This window comes from Aulonocara stuartgranti, assembly GCF_965226115.1.
Source record: "Aulonocara stuartgranti genome assembly, chromosome: 3".
Lineage (NCBI taxonomy): Eukaryota > Metazoa > Chordata > Actinopteri > Cichliformes > Cichlidae > Aulonocara > Aulonocara stuartgranti.
Window position 1 is genome coordinate 12,073,304 of NC_138941.1, and position 26,817 is coordinate 12,100,120.

Consider the following 26,817-nt stretch of genomic DNA (forward strand, 5'->3'; position numbering starts at 1 on the left):
AGCCTATAAGAACATGAGCTCTGATCCTTCAGCCCCTCTGACAGGTTTATTATCCTCAAGTTTTTCACTTGTCTCCAACAACCAGGAGTCTAGCTCTGTTTTTTAAAGCAAATACTTGAGCTACCAGACTGCACCTACATCGTTTTCAGATGTTCTTATTTTAAGGTCTGGTTTGTGTCTCATCTTTATTGCAATCCCCCATGTCTCTCTGTTTTTCAAATATAAATCTGTTACCTCGGTGTGGCCAGAACAACATGGTGAACCCAAAATACAGACAAAGGTGAAGGAACTGAATATTACTAGACGTCAAGGCTTTATTTACACACAGGAACTTGACACTTGGAATTTTTTAACATGAACTGTGAACTATGGTGGAAGTCAAGCACTTGAAGCTGTGAGCATGAAGTGGGCTCTATGGTAGGTTTCCGGAAATGGGTCTTGGTTGATGGTAATCTGAGTCACTGTAACAGAGGTAGAGCAGCATCAGAAAGATCACTGGTGGAGGTTACAGTAAGTGAACGAGGTTATCTTCAATGTCTTATTTGGGGTTTCTGTAGCTCAGGAGGTAAAGCTGGTCTGATCTGACCTACTGATCAGAAGGTTGGTGGTTCGATCCCTGGCTCCTCCAGTCTGCATGTCAAGTATCCTTGGGCAAGATACTAACCCCAACTTGCTCTCCGATGCATCCATCAGAGTATGAATGTGCGTGAATGTACTTAGAAAGCACTAAGTTCAGATAAAGTGTTTGTGAGGATGGGTGTGATTGGGTGGATGTGGCATGTTGTATAGAGCGCTTTGAGTACTCCGGGAGAGTAGAAAAACGCTATATAAGAATCAGTCCATTTACCATTTACTTGTCAGCAGTCGGAAAGCAACTTGGGGAAGGCAGGTGGTGAGGTCTGGGTGAGTACTTGTTAGCTTTGAATCCAGGCAAAGTGGTCCAGTAAGTCTAAGAGACGAAAGGCATTAATGTGGCTGTGAGTGAATCAAGAAGACCAGCATCCAGGAAAACGTGACTGAACTGCAAGGGTGAGTAGATGATCCGAGGATTAGGAGGTTAGCAGAGTTATTGGGAGTGCTGATGTTATATTCAGCCTAGTAGATTACTGTCAGGTGTGGACAATGGACAGGCTGACCAGGCTTCACCCAAAGGCAGAAACCAGAGTCTAGTGGGAAACCACCGCCGCTCACACAGACCATGACAGCAGCATGACCCCCCCCCCCCAAAGCATTCTCTTTCACTTGGCATCATTTACCTCTCCCTTCTCCAATTTCTGATGTGTCCACCTTTGCAATGATAACTGTGATCAGGGTGAACCAAAAAGGTGCCGTGGTGAACAGATACTTAAGTTTGGTGAATGCAGTTTCAGCTTTGGGGGACCAGATGCATGCTGAGACTTGAGTGGTGCAGCTACCTGACTATAGTTGAAAATGAACAGTCTATAAAAATTTGCTATTCCCAAAACCCATTGGAGATGCTTCTTGAATCTACAATGGGTACAAGGGGTAGGCCACTCTGTTAAAGCTTTCACATTTGCCAGATCCGTCTTCACCTGCCCCCGTGCCAAAATGTAACTGAAAAAAGTTATTGATGAGGAATGGAATTCACACTTTTTTGCTTTGACATAAGGTTTATTCTCCAGCAAACGTTGGAAAAATAGCATGGACATGAGACTGATGTTCCTCGCAGGTTTTGGGAAAAATGAGGATATCATCCAGATACACCAATACGAACCTGTCAAGGAATTCCCGGAGGACATCGTTAACTAATCTTGAAACATTGCGGGAGCATTAGTTAACCCAGGCGGCATGACCAAATACTCGTAGTCCCCCAATGGCATGTTTAAAACGGTCTTCCACTTGTCTCCCTGATTGATCTGGAAAAAGTGGTAAGCGTTGCAGATGTGGGGTTTTGTAAACCCAGTGGCACTGTGAAATGGCCTGAAAGCAGAGCTAATGAGGTAATAGGTACTTATTCTTGATGGTAATATCACTGAGGCCCCTGAAGTAAATGCATGGCCAGAGAGAGCCATCCTTTTTCCCCACAAAAAAGAAGTTCCAACTTGAGATGACAATCGTTGGATTATGCCTGCACCGAGGGATTCCTTAATGTACTTTTCCATAGCCGCACACTCAGGTCTAAGCAGGTTATACAGCCAGCTAGAAGGCCGGGTGGAGCCAGAGAGTAGTTCTATGGTGCTGTCCTGTGGTTTGTGAGGTGGCAGTGAAAGCGCTTTACTTTTGCTAAATACTTCCTGAAGATCATGACATTTGGTGGGCACAGAGGAGAGATCTAAAACAGTCTCAGTGTTGGTTGATGGTTCCACAGGTTCCGGTGGACGGGCAGAAACAAGGCAATTTGAATGACAGAACAGACTCTAACTGATTACCCTCTGACCTGACCAGTCTAAGTGGGGGTTATGTAATTCTAGCCAAGGAAACCCGAGTATGAGTGGTTTGTGAGGTGCATGAAAAGCAAAAAAGGTAAGTGTTTTCTTGTGATTGCCAGGGGTGACAGGCTCTGTGCGCTGAGTTATGTGAGGGGACACTCGGTTATTTAATGACTTAGTGGGAATGGGCGGATTAAGGGGGCATAGAGGGATGTTTAACTGTCTCGCTAACTCAGACTCCATGAGGTTCTAATTGAACAAGAGCCTGAAAGGTCTGGTTAACTAGAACAGAGAGTTGGAGTTGCAATCTGGGTTTTTATGTTTGTGTGAGTATCCTCCACCCTTATCCCTGAACTTTCCAGTGGGCAGACCCTGGTGTGGAATCGAAAACAGACAGGTTCATCACGAGAAGCAAGCTGATCTTTCATGGTTTGATTTAATGACTGAAAAACATACAGCGGTGGTTAGCACTGTTGCCGCACAGCAAGAAGGTCCTGAGCAAAAGTCTTTACAAACTCAACCAGGAAATCATCATGCGAGCAGAAAGAAAGAGGATGAGCAGATAGGTAAGCAAGAGAAACCCGCCAGCGTCCCAGGTTTCCAGAGAAGGTTCAGGTTCTAGGTACCTGAAATGGGATGTAATTCAATTCAATTCAATTTTATTTATATAGCGCCAAATCACAACAGTCACCTCAATGCGCTTTATATTGTACAGTAGATCGTACAGTAATAGATACAGAGAAAAACCCAACAATCATATGACCCCCTATGAGCAAACACTTTGGCGACAGTGGGAAGGAAAAACTCCCTTTTAACAGGAAGAAATTTTTGGTGTCAAAGTCAAAGCACAGATCCACCCAGTCTCTGTATTTCAGCTTATTTCCTTTATACACACATTTAACAGGAACAGTTTCAGACAGCTAGTGTTTACCTGACATTACCTGCGTACCTCACAGTTTGCAGGTAATGGGCATAATAATTACTGAACAGAGACATCCTGCTGTGAACTTTGTTGCTGTGGATCTAAAATGTAAAAATACATCTGAGAAGATTTCTAATCATGATTTTATGAGCCCCCAAAGTTTGATTCTGTTCATCTGGACGTAGCGCTCTCAGCGGGAGAAACATTTTGTCACTCATCAAGATGACTTCTTCAGGCTCAGCTGACTGCAGCTTTCCCCAATCTTATAAAGAGTACATCTGCATAATGACTCAAACCTAATGGTCAAGGAACTGACCTCCCAGCCTTATTGTTCCTTCAGTGGGCTGGTTTCAGTCATTATGCAAATGTACTTTTTATAGGGTTGGAAACCAGAAGTCAGCTGAGACTGACGAAGTCACCTGGATGAGTGACGAAATGTTTCTCCCACTGAAAGCGCTACGTCCAGATGAACAGAATCAACTTTTGGGATTTACTAACCTGGATGATTGAGCATGGATCAAGACGGGTTTTTATGAGGTATACAGTTTCTTATGATTTCTAAACCAGAAGGTTGAGGAGATGGAGCTCATGATAACTGGCTACTGCCCTTCAGCGTGCTTGTTTTGTTGTTCTTGTTATTTTTTTCAGGCTGAGCAGCTGTAACCTGTCAGAGAAAGTCTGTAGATATTTGTTGTCAGTGGTCAGCTCCCAGTCCTGTAGTCTGAGAGAGCTGGACTTGAGTACCGACAGCCTGGAGGCTTCAGCAGTAAAGCTTCTGTCTGCTGCAGTGGAGAGCCCACACGCCAAACTGAATATTCTGAGGTCTGACCGATTTGTATTCTTTTTTCTTTTGTTTGTTTGTTTTGTTTTGTTTTTAACTGAGAAAATAAATCCAGCAATTTAAACAGTAGAGGTAAACTTGATCAATTTACTGTTGTTTCGTACCACATCTGCTCAGCATAAAACAACAAGGATTCTTAAAATATAAGATTAGTTATTGCACCCTGATTACACTTTAACATCAGTCTTTGTTCATGTTTTCATTTTCAGACTCAACGTCTGTGAACTTCTAGCGGAAAACTGTGAAGCTGTGTCCTCAATGCTCAGCTCTCAGTCCTCTACTCTGACAGAGCTGGACCTGAGTATCAAAAATGTGCAGGATTCAGGAGTGAAGATTCTGTCTGCTGGACTACAAAGTTTAAACTGTAAACTAAATACTCTGAGGTCAGATCAATTGACATTTTGTTTTTTTTAAATGAACCAATTAAACATTTTATTCAAGGCTTCCGGTTCCGGCGCTCGTGGGGATGGACACCTAGTACGAGAGCTCTCGACTGAAACTTATTAAAACTGCCCCAAGTAAATTAATACACTATCTAAGTGCACATAAAGAGGAAAAAGGGGTTTAAATGATGTCCAGAAAGAACAAAATAGCTAAGAAGTTAACGTTTGAAAACGTGGAAGATGGCAATGTGCAGCTAACAGAAGGGGCTAACGTTAGCCCCTATAGGGCTAGCCGAGGCCACTCTCCCACTCCTAGCCGCGAGGATTCTGGGACAGAAGATGAGGTTGACCCAGCAAGTTTGACGCTGATACTGAAAGAACTGAGAGGCGTTGGGAAAGAGGTGAAAGAATTTCGAAAAGACACGAAAGCGCAACTGGTGGAAATAAGGGGTGAGTTGGATAAAGCCAATGCGCGGCTTAATGATGTGGAAACCAGGGTTGCAGAACACAAAGATAAGCTCCAGAACACAGACGAGATTTTGTCTGAGATACTAACAATGCAATTCAATGTTATTTATATAGCGCCAAATCACAACAAAAGTCACCTCAAGGCACTTCATAAATACAGAGAAAAACCCAACAATCACATGACCCCCTATGAACAAGCACTTTGGCGACAGTGGGAAGGAAAAACTCCCTTTTAACAGAAAGAAACCTCTGGCAGAACCAGGCTCAGGGAGGGGCGGGGCCATTTGCTGTGATTGGTTGGAGTGAGAGAAGGAAGACAGGATAAAGACATGCTGTGGAAGAGAGACAGAGGTTAATAACACATATGATTCAATGCAGAGAGGTCTGTTAACACATAGTGAGTGAGAAAGGTGACTGGAAAGGAAAAACTCAATGCATCATGGGAATCCCCCGGCAGCCTACGTCTATTGCAGCATAACTAAGGGAGGATTCAGGGTCACCTGGTCCAGCCCTAACTATATGCTTTAGCAAAAAGGAAAGTTTGAAGCTGATCTTCAAAGTAGAGAGGGCGTCTGTCTCCTGAACTCAAACTGGGAGCTGCTTCCACACCCAGTCCAACATAGCCAGGCTTTCTTTGCTGCTTTGACAAAACCTCAAATCCCAGTCAGAGATGATGAGCATCATCACAGTGATGATCATTTCTCTATTAACCCAGGCTTTCTGCTTCAGGATCTGTGCACGCTCAGAAAACAAGGAGACCTTTAAACATAATTTCACTAAATGGATGGATTGAGCTCAGCCTACAGATGAACTGGTGCCAGAGATCATAAAGAACATCAAACAGTCAAATTCAACACTTTTAATGGAAATATGAGATTAATCTTAAAAGTAGAGATAGTGTCTGTCTCCTGAATCCAAACTGGAAGCTGGTTCCACAGAAGAGGGGCCTGAAAACTGAAGGCTCTGCCTCCCATTCTACTTTCAAATACTCTAGGAACAACAAGTAGGCCTGCAGTGTGAGAGCGAAGTGCTCTAATGGGGTGATATGGTACTACAAGGTCATTAAGATAAGATGGGGCCTGATTATTTAAGATCTTGTATGTGAGGAGCAGGATTTTGAATTCAATTCTGGATTTAACAGGAAGCCAATGAAGGGAAGCCAATACAGGAGAAATCTGCTCTCTCTTTCTAGTCCCTGTCAGTACTCTTGCTGCAGCATTTTGGATTAACTGAAGGCTTTTCAGGGAGTTTTTTGGACATCCTGATAATAACGAATTACAATAGTCCAGCCTGGAAGTAATAAATGCATGAACTAGTTTTTCAGCGTCACTCTGAGACAGGATATTTCTAACTTTAGAGATGTTGCGCAAATGGAAGAAAGCATGCAGGAAAAGTTTCAAACAAAACTAACATCACTGGAGGCTTACTCGAGGAGGGAGTCGCTCAGACTGTACAGGGTGCCGGAGGGAGAAGAATCGGGAGCTCCATCTATGGCCCACTTTGTGGAGAAGCTACTCCGGGAGAATCTCGCCATCCCACCATCAACACCGTTACAAATTCAGAGAGCACACAGAGTGCTATCATTACTCCCTCCGGACGGCTCCCAACCCAGATCGATCCTGGTAAAATTCCTGTGCTTCACGGTTAAAGAAGAAGTGCTGAGGCTCGCTTGGCAAAAGAAAGGTTTTATGCTGAATTCCAGCAAGATCAACCTCGACCACGATTACCCCCCTGAGATCATGGCTATGAGGAAGGAGTATGCAGAGGCACGAAAGGTCCTAAAAGAGAAGAATGTACGGTTTAGGACCCTCTACTCAGCGCGCCTTAAGGTTTTTTTCGAAGAAGGAGTGAAAACCTACAACACGGTGGAGGAGGCAACGGCTGACCTGGCGAGTCGGGGCCTGCCGGTAAAGGTGATTACACCACCGGCAACCCCCAGAGAAAAACTACAAAGATGCCCGCTGTGGCGGGGAGTTGGTGGTCGGCGTCCGCGTCAGATCCGAGGAGCTGCGGGATATAGAGAGAAGCTGCAAGTATACAGACGTGAAGAGAACGAATTTAATGTTATGTATTAGCTATGGACAACATGGTGAAATATGGTTACTGTCGAGCTAAAATGGGTGGGGCTTCTCGTGCTGTGAGTGACGTCGCAGTGGAAAGCCCCCTAACTCAGGGGGTAATAAGGGGTTTCCCTTCAAGTTGTGAGGGTGTCAGTGGAAGTGCTCCACTGTCAGAAGCCAGCTTAGGAGCTTTCAAGCTCCAGTTATGTTCAAATGTTTTCAGTTCATTCCTAACTTTTTTCACTTGTTACTGTTTTAAGAGGGGGTTGCCTGCTGCTATTGAGTTTATGCGCTGTGGTAACTTAATATATCTTTATGGGAAGTGAGTCAGTGAAAGTAATCTCTTTTAATGTTAACGGGGTTCTGAACGTGATTAAGATGAATAAGATACTGTCCAAACTAAGGAAGGAGAAGGCCCAGATTGCATTACTTCAGGAGACACACATGAACCAAGTAGATCACTTGAGATTGAAAAGAAAGGGTTTTAAATATGTATTCTCCTCTTCCGTTAAGTCCAAACACAAGAGGGGTGTGGCTACACTTATCTCTGGTACACTTAACTATGAACATATCTAAGAACTCTGTGACGAGGAAGGCAGATTGGTTAGAATAACAGAATGGATAGAGGGGTCTGAAATCACAATTTTAAATGTTTATGCTCCCCCCGGGAGCGATTGGCTATTCTATAGGAATAGGTTTGATTTATTGGTGGATTCTCAGGGGATAGTTGTCTGTGGGGGGGTTTTAACTTTAGACTTGACCCTAAACTAGACTCCTCCTCCCCGACCAACCAGGTAACAGCACTTACTAGAAAAGTCAATTCCTATATGGTAGAGATGGGGATAATAGATGTATGGAGGGACCGCTACGCATCTACCAGAAATTTCACTCATTACTCTGGTTCCTTTAAAGTGTATGCAAGGCTGGACTACTTTTTTATGTTTAAAGTTGATAGGTTTAGGGTCAAAGACTGTGACATATTAACAAGAGATCTATCTGACCACAGTCCTATCTCTCTATCTTTGCAGGTGGCTAGGAAAAAATGTACCACACTGTGGAAATTGTTATCGCACCTTAATGATCCTGCCATAGTTTCCAAATTAAAGGTAGACATTAAAGAATTTCTAGATGTTAATGACACAGGAGAGGTATCTCCAGCTATTCTTTGGGATACGCTCAAAGCGGTAATGAGAGGTACATTAATTTCTATCGCCTCCCACTTAAAGAGAATCAAAGGGCAAAAATTAGCAGAACTACAGGCAAATTTAAAGTTGAAAGAATAGGAAGACATAAACACCGCAAATCCTACTCTGAAGCAGGATATCAGGAAAATACAGGATGAAATTAATGATATTTACACCCAGGAGGCCCAAAATAACTTAATTTTTTTGAGGCAAAAATACTATGAGACAGGAGGGAAATCTGCAAAATATCTGGCAAATAAATTACGCAAACAACTAGAGGAAAGTACGATATACCAAATCAAGGACCCCAAGACTAATATTCTGGAATCAAAATTAGAAGACATTCAGAAATGTTTTGAGACCTTCTTTAGGGAGCTGTACTCACAGCCCAATGCTACGGAGGAGAATTGTACTGATGCCTTTCTTAGCTCTCTAGAATTACCTTCACTCCCGTCTCTCAAAAATGAGCTTCTAACACATCCCATTTTAGTGGAAGAAATTAATGCTTTTTCCAGATTAAAACCAGGTAAGGCAGTTGGGCCGGACGGGTTCAGTTCTCAGTGGTATCGCACCCTGAGGGCAGATCTAGTCCCCACATTGCTGAAGTCATTTAACTACATCCTACAGGAGGGAGAAATCCCACCCTCCTGGAGGGAGGCAACTATTTCAATTATCCCAAAAGAGGGGAAAGATAAACGAGAATGTGGAAACTATCGACCAATCAGTGTCCTTAACTTGGATGACAAACTATTTACTTCTATTCTTGCTCGTAGACTGGAGAAGTTTTTACCTGACCTCATCGATTTAGATCAGACTGGTTTCATTCACTATAGACAAACAACTGACAACATTAGGAGAATATTACACATCTCTACTCAAATTTACAGTAAATCGGGATAATGAGAAAATTAAGTACCTGGGAATATATTTGACTGCGGACCTCTCGCTGCTCTTTCAGGCAAACTACGAGCCAATATCTGCAAGTATAAAAGCTGATTTGCACAGATGGAATCTGGTCCCCTTTATGCGTCTCAGCTCCCGGGTAACCGCAATCAAGATGGACACGCTCCCCAGACTGCTTTATCTTTTTAGAAACTTGCCAATAGAAGTGAGCGATTACCAAATTCAAATTCAAATTTTATTTGTCACGTACACAGTCATACACAGTACGATATGCAGTGAAATGCTTGGACAACTGCTCGTGACCTAAAGAAAACAAAAAAAAAGGAAAAGGCTATGAATAAGATAGGAAATAAATATGAAAAATTAAAAAGGGTAAATTTTACTAGGAAGGAATAAAATATAAATTAAGGTTAAAAATGAAATAACTGTACAACACAAATTAGAATGAAGGGTAAATTTAACTGGGAAAGAATAAGATAAAATATATAAATTAAAGTTGAAAATAAAATAACTGTACAACAAAATACACAATATAGAACTATATAAGAATGTATGAAGAAATATAAATAAATATATACACAATAACAGCAGCTGTACAAGTATTAACTGGAAATGAAGAATATAATGTCCAGTGTTGTGCAATCCACATTATGTCTTCTGCAGTGCAAATATGCTTAAAGTGATTTAAGTGATGAAGTGAAAACAATGTCCAGAATGTCCAGTGTGTGTGTAAGAACCATATGTGTGGGTCAGGACTGTGTGGTGGTGTGATTGAGAGACCGTATCGCCTGCGGGAAGAAGCTCCTCCTCAGTCTCTCTGTGTTGGTCTTCAGGGAGCAGAATCGCTTTCCTGACCTCAACAGAGAGAACAGTCTGTTGTTGGGATGGCTGAGGTCCTTCACGATCTTCCTGGCCTTGGTCCAGCACCGCCTGCTGTAGATTGAGTGCAGGTCAGGGAGCTCGGAGCGGATGGTGCGCTCAGCTGACCGCACAACCCTCTGTAGAGCTCGTCTGTCCTGCATGGTGCTGTTTCCGAACCAGGTTAAGATGTTTCCCGCCAGGATGCTCTCTATGGTGCACGAGTAAAAGTTCCTGAGCACCTTGGAGGGCAGTTGGAAGTCTCTCAAGCGTCTGAGGTGGTAGAGACGCTGTCGGGCCTTTTTCACCACGGTGTTGATGTGACAGGACCATGACAGGTCCTGCGTGATGTGAACTCCGAGGTATTTGAAGCTGTCCACTCTCTCCACTGGGCACTCGTTGATGACGGGGGTCTGGTAGTTCCTCTCCTGCTTAGTGCTGAAGTCCACTATCAGCTCTTTTGTCTTACTGACGTTTATTGAGTGGGACAAATGGATCTCCAGATTTATCTGGCAGGGCCGAAAGCCAAGGATTAAATATGCTACCCTCCAGCTCCCCAAGGAAAAGGAAGGACTGGGTCTCCCCTGCCTCAGGAATTACTATTATGTCGCTCAAATAACCCCCCTCTTATATTGGTGTAACAAAACATACACGGCTAGGTGGAAGGAACTGGAGTCCAGCCTGTTGGACCGATTCCCCCTACAAGCTGTAATGGCAGATAAGGGTCTAATGTGCCGGCTGGAAAAGCTGGGGAACCCCTGGTTAACCCACACCCTCCAAGTTTGGCAGAAGGTAATCAACATCTGTGGGATACACAAAATGCTAAAAATCTTCAGGTGGGTTGCTTTCGACTCGGATTTTATTCCAAACATACACGACTCTAACTTTGAAGCATGGATATCCTATGGCCTTACGACATTCCTCTCTCTTACTCATAGAAATATTGTGCTCAGATTTGAGGCCTTACGGGACGATCACAACCTGACAAAATACAACTTTCATAGAAACTTACAGCTGAGATCATATATTGATCATGAATGCAAACTGTCCGACTTCAATGATGCTGAGTCGCATTTTTTCCTCATCCTGAAAAATGCCACAACCATGACCCCTACTAAATCTATTTCTAAACTATACAAAGCTCTCTCTAGTGCCAGCAAGGATAATACTTTATACACTAAGGATAAATGGGAAAGGGAATCAGGGATTGCTATTTCTGTGGGGGAGTGGGAAAATGTTTTGTACTGCCAGTGGTCCACGTCCAGTTCTATGAGCTGGAAGGAACATGGCTGGAAGAATATTATTAGGTACTTCAAGACTCCATATCAGGAGAGGTACAAAGGGGCTTATATGCAATGCTGGAGACAATGCGGCTCGACTGTTGCTAACCATTTTCATGTCTTTTGGGACTGTCCCAAGTTAAAAAACGTTCAGGTCTCCTTAAGTGCAGTCTTTAACGTTCAAATACCTTTAGATTTTAAGGTTTTATACATGGGTTTGGTCCCCTTTCTGGAATGTAGGAGTGAGATTAAGTTGGTGCAATTACTCTTGGTGGCAAGTAAAAAAACAATTACTAGAAGATGGTTAAGCCCAGCCCAGCCTACCCTAGACGACTGGTTTGGGATCATTTTAGAGATATTTAGGATGGAAAAACTTACATATCTGTTAAGAAATCAAAAAGCCAAATTCTACCAAAGTTGGAACAATTGGATCCAATTCATCACCCCCACGAGGGCTGACTTCACTTGATCTCACTATTACTTGGTTGTTTTTTGTTTGTTTGTTTTTTACATTTACTTCTATTACTATTGCTTGTTTATTTACTTATTTCTTCACAATGATTGCAGCATGGGCACCCCTCCCAGTTTGTGTTTATAGTTCCATGTAATGTGTTCTATATATCTCCTTTGGGAGAGCATGCGAGCAACTGTCCTAGTAATAGCTAGTGGAGGTTAATATGCACCCGCTGATCACTTTGTTTATCATTTGCTCTCCTGGACTTAATCTAAAACCTGGAAGGACTTTGTTCCCATGTTATTCATATACTGCTATGCAGATGGTTTTTTCTTGTCCAATCCAAATAAAGATATAATTTAAAAAAAACATTTTATTCAAGTTCATCCATATGATGTTGTATCTTAGTATGTTAAGGTTTCATCAAAAATAAAAAGATGGCATGTAATATAATAACAAACTTTACATAAGTATTATAGATTATCTTTTGTTTTTCAGACTGGGTGGCTGTAACCTGTCAGAGAGAAGCTGTGAAGCTCTGTGCTCAGTCCTCAGCTCCCAGTCCTCCAGTCTGAGAGAGCTGGACCTGAGTAACTCTGACCTGCAGGATTCAGGAGTGAAGCTTCTGTCTGCTGGACTAAAGAGTTCACAGTGTGCAGTGGAAACTCTCAGGTCAGGATTCAAACGTTAACACATATGATCATTTAAAATGTGAATTATATTATTGATTGACTTATCTATAGAGCTTTTAGCTAAACTTATATTTATATTTGAGTGGATTATTAGACTGAATTACTGTGTAAAATTTGTCACAGTCATACGATTTTGTTTATTTATTTATTTTTTTAATTCATGTACTGGCCATTTTACATAAATTTGGCTAATCTTCTACAATATATACATTTGATTTCGTTAGGAACAAAATGTTCAAATTACATATTTTGCTGGATATTGGGTATTAATGAAATTATTATGTCTTTAATGACACCACATTTCCATATGTAGGAGGTTACTGGTGGTATTGTTTCAGTGTTTGAGTTTTCCTTGCAAAGAAACATCTGGAATTTAACAATACATATTTTAAAGCTGTTTTCTCCAAAGGGATTTGTATTAGTGATGGTAAATTTGATTCTTTTTACCGAATCGAGTTTAAATGAGTCACTCACCAAAATGAATCGGGTTTTTTAAGTCATTTGAGTCTCTGAGTCAGTTGCCCAGAGAGTGCCAAAAATGTACTTTTTCTCTCAAACTTAATTTGTTTTTATTTTCATGTAAATCCTACTGCTACGATGAGTGACTGAAAAATAAAAACAACTATTTTATAGAGCAAAAAAGAATAAGATTTCTAAATTGGACATTTATTTTTGTTTATGTTATTAGTATTTCCTCTTTATCATCTTTGCACAAAAACAAAGTGTAGACTGAATGTTATATTGCATCAGTCAGACTATCAGGCTTCATCTCAGATGAAGGAGTGACTCTTCCGTGGTAACAAACTGTGAGTTTCAGCAGCTGAGAGGCAGGAGGGAAGGGTGAGTGAGTGGTCTTGATGCATTCTCAGTCTAGACTAGACTAGAAAGAGGGGCGCTGCTCTTGTGGCGACCAGCAGGTTGTCTCTCTCTGTCAGTGTCAGTGTTTTAACTTATTTTATTTCATTCTTTTATTCCTTTATATATATATTTTTTTGCCTGAGGAAATTCTATAGCATCGGCTTGTGCTTTGTGGAACTTCTTTTAACGAAGATGGGTTTTTTATTTCGCATGATTTTATTGGCAATCCTGACGGTTGTTTGGAGTCATTCCTTTACCATCAATAATCCTGGCTAATGTGCAGTCTCTGAGGAGTCAATTGGATGAACTGCATTTGAATGTCGCACACTTGCGTGGCTACAGGGATACATGTCTAATGGCATTCACAGAGACTTGGCTCAAGGACTCTGACCCTGATTGTTCTCTGGAACTAAATGGCTTCGGGTTTCCCATACGTTTGGATCGAGACCCCGGAGCTACCCAGAAATCTCAAGGAGGAGTGTGTTTGTATATAAATCAGAAATGGTGTAAAAATGTGACCGTTCGTAGACAAGTGTGTCTGCCTGACATTGAGCTCCTCTCTGTGTCTTTGAGGCCGTTTTATCTGCCGAGGGAATTCCCACAGATCAACGTCACCATTGTTTACATCCACCCTAAAGCGAATCCTAAGAATGCGACTGACACCATCTCCATTTTTTTCCTAATAACAAACCATGGTCTTCAAAAGGTCTTATGAGGCTGATTCATGAAAGGAAAAAAGCTTTTATTGAAGGGAATATCTTGAAAGTTAGAGAAATTAGGAAGGAGATCAGATCAGAAATTAAAAAAGCCAAAGTAAAATACAAGGATAAGGTAGAGGTGGAGATGGGTAGCAATAACTTAAGGGTGGCCTGGGCAGGCATGAAACACATGACTGGTCACTGTTACAGTGACTGTAATAAGATAAGTCTTCCTGGTTTTAGTTCAGACTCTCAGTTAGCAAGTAGAGAAGCTTATAGACCCTCTACAATTTGCATACAGGCCTCGTAGACGTGTTGATGATGCAGTGGTCACTCTGTTGAACTTCCTTTATCGCCATCTTGATGGCGCCAAAGCTCATGCTCAGCTCTTATTTATTGATTTTTCTTCAGCTTTTAATACTATCCAGCCACATCTTTTAGCTGATAAACTTCTTAACCAGTTTACACTTGATCTTAATCTCGTTGGTTGGGTTTTAAACTTTTTAACTGACAGATCTCAGTGTGTGAGAGTGAACGGCTGTTTTTCCAAACAGCTGAACTCTTCCACTGGCTCACCGCAAGGTTGTTGTCTCTCTCCTCTACTGTATATTTTGTACACTAATGACTGTCGCAGTACACAGGCCAACAGGCATTTCATTAAATACGCAGATGACACAGTCATTGTAAGCCTCCTTCATGGTGAAGAGGATTCCCATGGGCCTGTTGTGGATGAGTTTGTTTCGTGGTGTGATCAGTCCTTCTTAATGATCAGCACCTTGAAAACCAAGGACATGGTTATTGACTTCAGGGAGACATCCCCTCATCCTGCGCTAACAGTGGTAAATGTGCAGCCATTGAACTGGTGGACAGTTATAAGTATTTGGGGGTTGTTCTTGATAAAGCTCTGTGCTTTGAGTCACATCTTGCTGCTACAGTGAAAAAGGTTCAACAAAGACTTTTTAAGGAGGTTGAGAGGTTTCAATGTTTCATCTGCAATGATGACTCGTTTTTTATAAAAGTTTTATTGAATCTGTTTTAACTTTCTGTATCATTGCTTGGTACGGTAATATGTCTCTGAATAATAAGACCAGACTTAACAACCTGGTTAAAGTGGCTGGTAAGATTTCAGGGAGGTCTCAGGTCCAGCTTGTGGACTTTTATAACAGGCAGGTGCTGAGGAAGGCGACCTCTGTCATGTTGTGTTCAGATCATCCTCTCTTTAATGATTTTCAACTGCTTCCATCAGGTCGTCGTTATAAAGTGCCTGCAGTGAAGACAAAGAGACATAGATTGTCTTTTGTACCTACTGCTATTATCATAGTTAATAACACTGAACCATATGTGTTGTTGCCATTGCACATTGTACTTTTTTGATGAAAAATCTAGGTTGTTTTCTCAGGCTTATATTATATTATATTATTTTGGAGTGTGTATGTGATGTGTTGGTTGCCTGTTTGTTTGTTTGTACGGACATACTGCAAATCAATTTCCCATTAGGGACAATAAAGTTACCAATAACCAATAATCATCCAGGTAAGTAAATCTCCAAAAGTTGATTCTGTTCATCTGGACGTAGCGTTTTGTGGGAGAAATGTTTCATCATCATCCAGGTGACTTCTTCAATCTCGGCTGACTGCAGGTTTCAATCTTATAAACAGTACATTTGCATAATGACTGAAACCAGCCCACTGAAGGAACAATGGGCTGGGAGGTCAGTTCCTTAATCATAATTATGCAAATTCTCATGACCATTGATCAAAGCCCACTGATCAAAGCCCACTGATCAAAGCCCACTGATCAATAGCCATGAGAACCATTCACAGAGAGTTGGGGAATGGCTGCAATCACAGCATTTTAATCATTATTTTAAAGGCTGTAGATTGGAGCCATTGCTCTAACAGTGTACAAATGTAACAGGGCTTGGTGCTGATGCTAACAGTGCTAGCTGCTTCAGCCTTTATTTACACATTATAAGCACATTTCGCTTATTTTAAACAGTATATAAAACAGCTAGTACTGCTGGGACGTTATATTTTCACAAGCTAACATGAGCCAATCAGTGAGATGTCTAGCCATGACAGTTGTATGTTGCTGTGAGAAGAGTCGGGCTACATACAGTGATGATAGTGTTAGCCATGTTAGCATTTAGCTTCTATGTTTTTATAGTTTACACTTCTTGTTTATTGCTAGCTGCTCTGTTTAGTTGCTTTAGGGTTTCTTAGTTTACTTTTCCTGCATTATTTTGGTAGTTATCGTGCTTGGTGTCATAAGTTCAGTTTGACTTCCTCCCCTGACATTGTCTACATTAGTTTCAGCTGTGGAAGGATTTATTGAGTGTTTTCTATTTCTTCCATTTGAACAATAGTGGTGCACTCTATGCTTGTAGCTGCTGTGTGCTACGTTCTTCTGTCAAACAAGATGGCGCCTGTGTTTGGCTTTGCCGCCGCTGCAGCTTGCTGGAGGCAACAATGTAGTTTTTCACTGTCGTCAATCATTTTTTGTAATGTCATTTTTGCTCTTTTGAGTTCTGACTTAATTTCTGCTGCTTTAAATTATGATTGGGAGATACTGTTAACCCTTTAAGGCCGGTCAGAGTGGGAACGCTCAGTTTTGCGTAACTATTTTTAAATGCCTGTAGATCGGCAACCACACAAGCTAGTGCAATAATTTTTATTTTTGCATGTGAAACCGGAGTTGTACTTACATCTTATGTATCCAGCTTATCCTAGGTCACCGTTTCCTTCCACACATAGCTTTGCAAAAGTTGCATGAAAAGCACTTGCAGCAACAAAAAAGTAATATTCCAGAAACACGCTTTGCCAATCCGATCAGATGTTCATAGCACTTCCTACGTTGGAATAGATGTCAGCCCAAACTATCGTATGTCCGCCATTACCTGCCCGAAACCTGAAGTGACGTCGTTTTTGCGAAAATTCTAGTTGGTTGTTTGTTTGTTTTTTTTTACCTTGAAGCCTACACTGGTGTTTTTAAAAGTCATGTTTGAGTTTACCCTTTCAGTATAGTTTCTGGGAGGCTTAGAACTCAAATTACACAGTTGGAAATAGTTTATTTTGATGCACTGAAGTTTTTCTTGCAAATTCACATGGTAGTATTTATTTTAGTTTTTCATGCAGTATATAAATTTTGGTGTATCTCAAAAATACAACTATGGATACACTCAAATTACATTTCCTGGGGTTGGAAATTATTTTGTGCAACTTTTTTAGTTCTTCCGTTTTGAGGGATAAACCTCTTAAATTTCTCTAACTACAAATATATGTAAAAATACAAAACAAAACAATTTTCAATTTGTTCTAGTTTATTGCACTTTTTGCTGTATATGTATATATGTATATGTAGTTACTATGGACTGAATGCATACATATTATTAAAATTTGGGCTTTAACGGTTGTATTGATGTATAGCAACTTGAACTGCTCCCCAAAATGGCACTACAGCAGTGGTTCCCAAACTTTTTTTGCTGGGCCCCCCTTTGTTTTACACAAAAAAACATCCCCCCCCCCCCCCCCCCCCCCCGGCGCGTGAACAGCACGCACACGCACACGCACTAACACATCCTCCAACCACACACGCCCATATTTTGCTCCATTGCGGTTTATTTCACACCTCTAACATTTAGTAAACAATTAAGCAAATACAAGTAATCTGCAATAAATTACAGGTAGTAAGAAAATAAACTACTAAATCTTTTACGCTACGTCCGCACCTACACTGGTATTTTTGAAAACGCAGCTGTTTCATCCAAACAGTGTTTCAAATCACCAAAAACTGAGATTTTTTTAAAACTCCTTTTTTGCGGACGAGGAATACAGAGTTCATCTGGCAACGTCAAAGGTTGCGCCTTTTTTCACGTCACGTTATTGTTTATGTGAGATGAATTGCAGAATGGCAGACAGAGACAAAATACTGTTACTCTGAGTATCTGCAGGTTTCACACGCAGTTACTGTCCCTCCATTTACAAAGGTGTCACGGGTAGTTGTTTTTTCTTCTTCTGTAATACTAATCAACATTGCTGTCAATACATTTTCAAAAAATGCCTCTCTGTGCAAAATGGGTTCAAAAACATAAACAGCTGTGGGATCCTGTTTGTCTGTGATTTGAATCGAGGGAACAAATCGTGGCAGGATCAGCCTGATGTTATTTGTATCCCGCTGTAACTTTACTCTATAAAGAGCAAACATCTCCAAAATGTCAGGAGTAGTTAGTCACTACAACAAGTGTTTGTGAACTAAAAATCAAGAATGTGGGATCCTGTTTGTCCATGATTGGAAGAGCCCAGCGCTGCTCCCGACGCAGGGACCTACCTCAGCACCTGTGCAGGTGAAGCCAAAGGGCAGATTTGCTTCACCATATTTTCTAGTCTTTGGCTTAGAATGAAGTTGGTTTGGAAACATATTCAGCGATGCTTCATCTCCTGCTTTGCGTTTCTGTGGGCGCCGTGCTAGCAGTGTCCAAGCGTTTTGTTCCCCTCCCTTTTCATACCGCGCCCCCCCTGCCATGGCTCTCCGCCCCCCCTAGGGGGCGGGCACCACAGTTTGGGAAGGTCTGCACTACAGCATGTAAAAATCTAAAGATAAGCTCTGGCAGACTTGGTTCTATGGTAGGTCTTAAAGGGTTTAACATCAAAGATTCAGTGGAGAGCTACTGTAACAGCTGAACAGAAAAACTCTTCCTCCCCTGGTGTGCTACTCTTCACAACCCGCAGGACTTTCACCCTCAAGAGATGGAAAAGGGGAACGAGGGCCGACGTCCAGGTGAAACTGAGAAGCTACCAGAGGCTAGCTTCTTGGCTGTGGGGAGAATCCTGGTGCCTGCGTCCACTTCCTCTCCTGACATTTAGTTAATATGTTACGCCGGTGACTGGGACCTGGGCTCTGTGGCTCAGAAGCAGTTTTTCTCACGGTGTGTCCGTCAAACGTTCACTGTTTTTATTGATAACAGCTATGTCTGCTCATCGATCATTGCTTCCCCCAGCTCTGGAGTCGCTGCCCTGCCCAGCAGGTCTACAGGTCTGCATTGTCTTTATTTCAAGTGCCGCTGCAGTCAGCTGTTGATTTTGCAGATCGACCGTCATCAACTCGGTTGGCCCCGCTTAACGTTCACTCCATAACAAACAAATCATTTATTCTAAGCGATCTCTTTATTAAAGAGTCTCTAGATTTCATGTGTCTGACTGAGACGTGGCAGCAAAATAAGAATTATGTCCAATGTTCCCTCTAATGTTTCATGTGTCTGAGCGAACACACAAACTCCCTGAGCGGTCCCTTGGATCACTGGATCACGTTGTCATTAACGTGGCTTCACTCTACATCAACCAAAACACCGGTGTCGGCACATGAGGACGCTGTCATAGCCCGTCAGCGACGTTGATTAGCTGCGTATATACGAATGTGAATCATTGGCTGGACTATGGGATAAGGCGGCATCGTTCTAAATACTGGAGCAGCCAGTCACTGACTAACACTGCAAAGCAGAATTGTTAACGTATTTATTTTAATTTCAATTCAGGTTAGTATTTAGTATTTAGTATTTATTTATTTATTGTCATTGTCAAGAACAATGAAATTGCGTTTGGGGCTTCCATACAACCCAAAAAAAGAAGAAGAAAATAATAAATACCCCTTAAAACCCAAGTGTACATATTTAACCCAGTGTGACTCCAATGCAATAAGACAATCCTTAGCAACAACATGAGAACATGACAAGTAATGTTCGTAGAAAATCAGACAAAGACCTGAGAAACATGACAAAGTACAACAATGCAACCCATTCAATATTATTGTACTGTGAGATATGATATCAGATATGATAGTTATCTATTTAAGGAGGAGGGGGGGCAGGAGGGGGAAGAGAATAAAGATATGATGCACCAATGCAGACCAGTTCATTGCTATTAAGAAGTTGGATATGGTTATTGTCCGTGAGAGGGGGGCAGAGAGTTCAGGAGCCTCACAGCCTGTTAGATATCTTTTTGTGCGCAATGCAGATACTCTGTGTGCAGAGAGCGTGTCAGCGGATTGCGCCCGTGCGCAGCTTAGAGGGAACATTGATTATGTCCACTTGAATGAAATCTGCCCGGCTGGCTGCTCCGTCATCTGAACTCCGCGTCTTTTAGGACGTGGTGGAGGACTCGCTGTTGTTTACCAGGACAGATTCACATGCAGTCTGATGACCTCGGACTCCTTTTCTGCATTTGAGTCACAGATGATGGTCAGTTCTCTAAAAACCAGTTATTGTATTTTATTCTACCTGATGGGGTCTTTCTAACTGAATTTAATGACCTTCTGACATCCATCATTTCATTGGAGAAGGTTGGGAGATTTGAGCCGTCATATTGATGAAGCATCCTGTAACACTGCTGCTGAGCTCATCACTGTCACTGAGTCTTTTAACTTTAGGCAGCATGTTTCTGGCCCCACACATACAAAGGGTCACACACTGGATCTTGTTTTCTCCCTGGGTTTAAATATACATGATGTATGTGTGGAGGATGTCCATGTGAGTGACCATAGCTGCATATTTTTTAACTTGTTATTTTACTTGGATCCTTCATCTCCTAAACTGATGATCCAAAGGCGGATTATAAACCAAGATGCTGCTGGAAGGTTCTCTGCCATGTTTGACCCTCGCATGGCTCGTAGTGACCTCGACTCACGTATTTTATCCTTTAATGATCAATGCAAGTTGTTGGAAAGCCCACTGATAACATGTTTACATGGCTAAAATGTTATGGCTCATTCATTGATAGTATTTTCGCCATAGAAATTGTTATGTCCTATATTGTTGAACCCACCATGTCTATGCTGATGCTCTTTGAACGCACCACATACGTACTCGAGGCCATGCAGTGGCTGCTAGTCTGTGTTCTCAGTATTTTTATGTGTCAGTTCCAGTTTTAGAGCTCTAAAGTGCAGCTATCGTGTTAGGAATATGTTAGGAATAGACAGGAACACTGAGCACACTGAGGTCAAATCTTTATTTAGGGCGACCGTGGCTCAGGGGGTTGGGAATCGCATCTGTAACCGGAAGGTCACCGGTTCGATCCCTGGGCTCTCTGTCCTGGTCGTTGTGTCCTTGGGCTTTACCCTACTTGCCTACTGGTGTTGGCCAGAGGGGCCGATGGCGCGATATGGCAGCCTCGCTTCTGTCAGTCTGCCCCAGGGCAGCTGTGGCTACAACCGTAGCTGCCTCCACCAGTGTATGAATGTGAGAGTGACTGAATAGTGGCATTGTAAAGCGCTTTGGGTGCCTTGAAAAGCGCTATATAAATCCAATCCATTATTATTATTATTATTTTACCACTCGCTGCATTCTTGATGTTCATGTTCTTCTCTTTCCCCTCACCCTGCAACCAGTCATGGTAGATGCTCCTCCTGGAGCCTGTTTTCACTGGGAGGATCTTTGTGTCAAAGGGAGTTCTTCTTCCCACCATCACCAAGTGCTGCTCACAGTGGAGGCGGTTACCTTACACTGTTAAACAGCTTCAGATGACTGTTGTTGTCTGTTGGGTATTGTCACTTATAAATAAAGTTACATTGAATGGATGTATGGATGGATAGATGTTATTGTGACGAAGAGAAAACGATTGTTGACAGATTGATTGTTGTTTTGTGTGTCTGCAGTCTGTCAGGCTGTCTGATCACAGAGGAAGGCTGTACTTCTCTGGCCTCAGCTCTGAGCTCCAACCCCTCCCATCTGAGACAGCTGGACCTGAGCTACAATCATCCAGGTCCCTCAGGAATTAAGCTGCTGTCGGCTGGACTGAAGGATCCAGGCTGGAGACTGGACACTCTCAGGTATGGAGAGAATGTCTGATAGAGGAGGAAGAGCTGGAAACATTTCCTGTGTCCTTCACTCACTTCCTGTTTGTTTCCTGCAGATGAGACATGAACAATCACACATGCAGGAATATTTTCAGGGACAGACACACTAGTCTAGCTGGATAGTTCATGGATATTTATGTAGGGGTCTCCAAGGAGTCTGGTTGCAGGAACATTTAGGTCACAGGTGTACCTGAGATAGATACCAGTGTACCTAATAAAGTGTCAGCCATGTGTATGTTTCCCATGCTGTATGTCCACAGTGACAGAAGGATGAAACAAGGCTGTGAATCATTTCAGTCTGTGTTTGTGACAAAGAGGCAGACAGGAGCAGCTAACATTTGGAAATGGAAGCTTAAATAATGACAAACTCTACATTCACAGCTGAATTAACAATAAATTTGTTTTCAAGTGCACATTTAGCAGCTAATGCTATTACTGTTTTCCCTTGCTTTCTACAACTTGAGCAGCTATTGCTAAGTAGGCCACTTTGCTCTGCTAAGGATTTATGTGACCATGATGAAAACTCTGATAAGCTAATGCTGCTAAGCTAATACTGTTTATGGGCCCTGTTAGAATCAATATTTCATTCTCATTCTGTTGTTTGAGAACAATATTAACATTTCACATCATTATAACACAAGAGAAAAGGGTATTAGCGTTAGCTACTAATGCTTATTCACCTCAAATTAGCTTTAGCTGCTAATGGTAGCCTACTTAGCAATAACTGCTCACTAATATAATGCTAATTCACATCAAATTAGCATTAGCTGCTCAAGTTGTTATAAGGAAAGAGAAAACGGTATTAGCATTAGCTGCTAATAATTGTTCACCCCTAATTAGAGTTAGCCCCTAATGGCAGCCTACTTAGCATTAACTCCTGACGTCGTTGTAATGCAGGGGAAAAGAGTTACCATTATCGGATAATGCTAATTCACATCAAATTAACAATAGTTAACAACGGTAGACTTTGTATCATTAGCTGCTGTCATTCTTACAAAGCAAACAGTATGAGCATTAGCTGTTAATGCTTTCTCATCTAACATTAGAATTGGCCACTAATGGCGTATTGTTAAAAAGTAAAAAAACACATTGTTAGCATAAGCGGATGATGCTAATTCACCTAAATTAGCATTAGCTAATGATGGCTACATACCTAGCATTAGCTACTGATATTGATATAAATCAAGAAAATATGGTATTAGCATTAGCTTTTAATGCTTTTTCATCTAAAATTAGAATTAGCCACTAATGGCGTGCTATTTAGCATTACCTCTTCACATCGCAGGGGAAAAGTTAAAATTAAATAAAAAAAAATGTTCAGATTAGCTACTCATATTGTTAAAAAGTAAGAAAAAACATTGTTAGCATAAGCGGATAATGCTAATTCACCTCAAATTAGTATTAGCTAATAACGGCAACCTACTTAGCATTAGCTGGTCACATTGTTATAATGCAAGAAAATATGGTATTAGCATTAGCTGCCAATTCCTAAATACCTAAAATTAGCATTACCTGTAATGGAAGTCTACTTAGCATTAACTCCTCACTAATGTAATGCTAATTCACATCAAATTAGCTTTAGCTTTAGTATTAGCTGCTAGCACCAGCCTACCCAGCACTAGCTGCTCACATTGTTAAAAGGAAGAGAAAACGATATTAGCATTAGCTGGTAATAATTATTCACCCCTAATTAGAATTAGCTGCTAATGGCAGCATACTTAGCATTAACTCCTCACATCGTTATAATGCAAATGAGGCTAACTTACATTAAATTAGACTGCTGTTATTAGCTAATGCTATTTAGCAGTAGCTGCTCACATTGTTATAAAGCAAAGGAAAACGATATGAGCATTAGGTTCTAATGCGTATTTGCCTTTAATTAGACGTAGGTGCTAATGGCGACCTACTCAGCATTAGCAGCTCAGATGTTGTATTGCTAGGGAAAAGAGTGTTAGCATTAGCCGTTCACATTGTTATAAAGTTAAGGGAAATAGTGTTAGCATTAGCTACTCACATTGTTAAAAAGTAAGTGTTAGCATTAGTGCATAATGCTAATTCACATCCAATTAGCATTAGTTAATAACGGCAGCCTATTTAGCATTAGCAGATAATGTTGAATTTGGCCCACTGGAAAAGTTAAGAACTCAAGATTTAGGAGTGTTTCTCGATAGCTCTTTCTCATTTGAGAAACAAATAAATGTTGTTATTAAAACCAGCTGTAAGCTTTATATTGTTGATTGTCATTTCCCATATGGAAAAGATATATAAATCTTATAAAGTTTGTATCTGTCTTGTGTGAAACTTGTATGAAAAGCATACAAGAGTGAAAACAGATATAAGATCCCTTGAAAAATTATATAATGAAACTTGTATGTTTTCGATACTTACTAAAACAATATATGAAAGTAATGAGAAAGTGGCCACTTTCGTGAGTATGACTTTCATCATATAAGTTTTTAGTCTTTTCCATATGGGATATGCTTAAAAATATTTACTCATACATGCTTAGTTTTATAATCGATTGGATGATGATAGAGGTTCGATCCTTAGTAGTCTGTAAAGACTCTGTATGCCTTCCAGAGTGCTCTGGCATGCACACACCACTTGGGGCCATGAGAGAGGTCGTACCCTCTCTTACTGATTTATGGTGTAGGACAGGGGTCTCAAACTCAATTTAGCTGGGGGCCGCTGCAGGCAGAGTCTGGGTGAGGCTGGGCCGCATTAGGTTTTCCACAAGAAAGGCATGGTTAAAAAATTCCAATCTTCTCAAATCTCTTTATTTTTATTTTTTAACACAAAATATGAAAAATAAATAAACAAATTAAGAATTAATAAGAAAATAAATCAATCTGTAATACATAAATAAAATAATAATAAGATATTTTTAGTCAGTGAACTTGTGTGTTTTTCTTTCAGTCTTCTATATCTGCTGTATTTAGATTGAAATGTCTGTATTAACAGTTCTATAACCTTCTTCTGAACATGAATGGAACACTGTAGAAAATGAACTGTTCTTCTGAACATGGCTTCTCTTGCCTACTCCTTGCTGCTACAGACCTGGCAGCGTTTCCTCTCGCATAGCCGAGCCAGATTTGGCCTGAGGGAGGAAGCAGTTGCGACCCTCAGTATGTCTTGAAGATGATCATCCGTAAGTCTGGACCTGTACTTGGACTTATTGAAGTTCAAAGTGGAGAAGAGCTTTTGGCACAAGTATGTGCTACCAAAAAGGCACATGGTCTGCTTGAACATTCGGGAAAGCCGAGGGAAACTAGGGCTCAAGTCTCTCAAAAATTGTCCAAGCTTGTCTGCTTTTCCACTCACCTCCCTGAACTTTGCTTTGAGTTCAGAGTTGCACTGTAGCTCAATGAGCTCCATTTGAAGCACAGAAGGGGCATCTTGCACATCAAAGGAGAAGGGGTCCGCAAAAATGTGAAAGGTGGCTCTGTGTGTCTTGAAGTCAGCAAATCTGTGATCAAATTCCTCCTGTAGCCTCAAAATGACATCAACATACTCGTCAGCACTGAATGGTGTGCCTGCATCCACGAGTGCCTTGCATGCTGGGAAATGGCAAAGGTTTGTCTGAGAGAGCTGAGCTTTCCAGAGCGCCAGTTTTGTGGAGAATGCTCTCACGTTGTCATAGGCAGCACTGACAAGTTGCCCCTGGCCTTGTAACGTCTTGTTCAGTACATTAAGCTCATGTGTCATATCAACAAGAAAAGCTGAGTCCATGAGCCATTTGGGATCAGTTAGCACAGGAACACTAACTCCATCCTTCTCCATGAAGGCTTCACTTCTGCTCTCAACTCAAAAAGTCTCTTTAATACATTTCCCCTGCTGAGCCAACGTACCTCAGTGAAGTCGAGCACATCCCCATATTCTGACTCCATTTCCTCTAAAAAAGCACAGAACCTTCGGTGCTTTAAGCCCCTGGATCTGATTTGGTTGATGCATTTCACAACAATAGACATCACATTGTCAAACTTCAGGCATTTGCTGCAAAGGACCTGCTGATGGATGATGCAGTGCAGAGCAATGGCCTCCTCCACGCCTTCCTCTTCCAGTTTGTTTTGTGCCACCAGTCCATGTTTCCTCCCTGTCATTGATGGCGCTCCATCTGTTGTTATTCCAACAAACCTCTTCCATGGCAAACCAACATTCTCAATGGCATCACACAGCTTGTAAATATCTGCTGAGCGGTGGTCTGGCCATGCATTGGAATTACTGTGAGCAGCTCCTCCATCACTTCAAAACTGTCATCAACACCACGGACATACATTGGGAGCTGGGCAGTGTCGGTGATGTCTGTGGTCTCATCAAGAGCGACTGAGTATACACTGAAACATTTGGCTTTCTCACACAGTTGGTCATAAATGTCACTTGACAGGTCAGAAATGCGATCTGCTGCGGTGTTGGCAGAAAGGCTGATGTTGCTAAACTGACCTTTCTTTCCCGGACAGACTATATTTGCAGCCTGCAATATGCACTTTTAGACAAATGCACCTTCTGTGAATGGCTTCCCTGCTTTAGCAATCATCTCACTAACCACGTGGCTCCGACTGCTGCATTATTCTCTTTGGTTGCTTTCTTGGAGAAATCTTGCTGCCTCAGTAGATCTGTTTTAAGACTGGCAACCCGGTTCGCTCTCTCGTCTCCCTGGTATTTTGCATCCAGCTCAGCATGTCTAGTTGTGTAATGACGTTTCAAATTGTATTCCTTGTGCAGCGCAACTTTCTCTGTGCAAATAAGACAGGTCGGGGTGCCCCTGTGCTCAACAAAGAAATATTGCATTTCCCACTTTTCCTGAAATTGTCGGTGCTCATCACCAACCTTTCTCTTCACCGCAGGCTTTGAAAAAGACATGTTTGGGGCTATGTGACATTTATAATTCTACTTGGTGTCACTGTCGCATTGAAGTTTCAATCAAGCGTTTAGCCGACGGACGGGGAACGTCTCAACGCGTAGAGAACGTCATTTCTGCTTC

At 41.6% G+C, this 26,817-nt stretch overlaps 2 protein-coding genes across 3 annotated transcripts in view; both read left to right on the forward strand.

Moving 5' to 3' along the window:
- The window catches only part of LOC309702172 (NACHT, LRR and PYD domains-containing protein 3-like), a 270,070-nt gene that overhangs the window by 119,651 nt on the left and 123,602 nt on the right, over positions 1–26,817 (forward strand). The window lies entirely within an intron of this gene.
- LOC309702185 (protein NLRC3-like) overlaps positions 1–26,817 on the forward strand; it is a 44,943-nt gene that overhangs the window by 13,917 nt on the left and 4,209 nt on the right. Inside the window, exons 5-8 of one of the 2 annotated variants that reach the window (XM_082526670.1) lie at positions 3,961–4,134; positions 4,363–4,536; positions 12,242–12,415; positions 21,636–21,809. In XM_082526670.1, coding sequence (XP_082382796.1) covers positions 3,961–4,134; positions 4,363–4,536; positions 12,242–12,415; positions 21,636–21,809 — 696 coding nt within the window. The remainder of the gene's footprint in view (positions 1–3,960; positions 4,135–4,362; positions 4,537–12,241; positions 12,416–21,635; positions 21,810–26,817) is intronic. The other variant, XM_082526671.1, reaches the window with a different exon arrangement.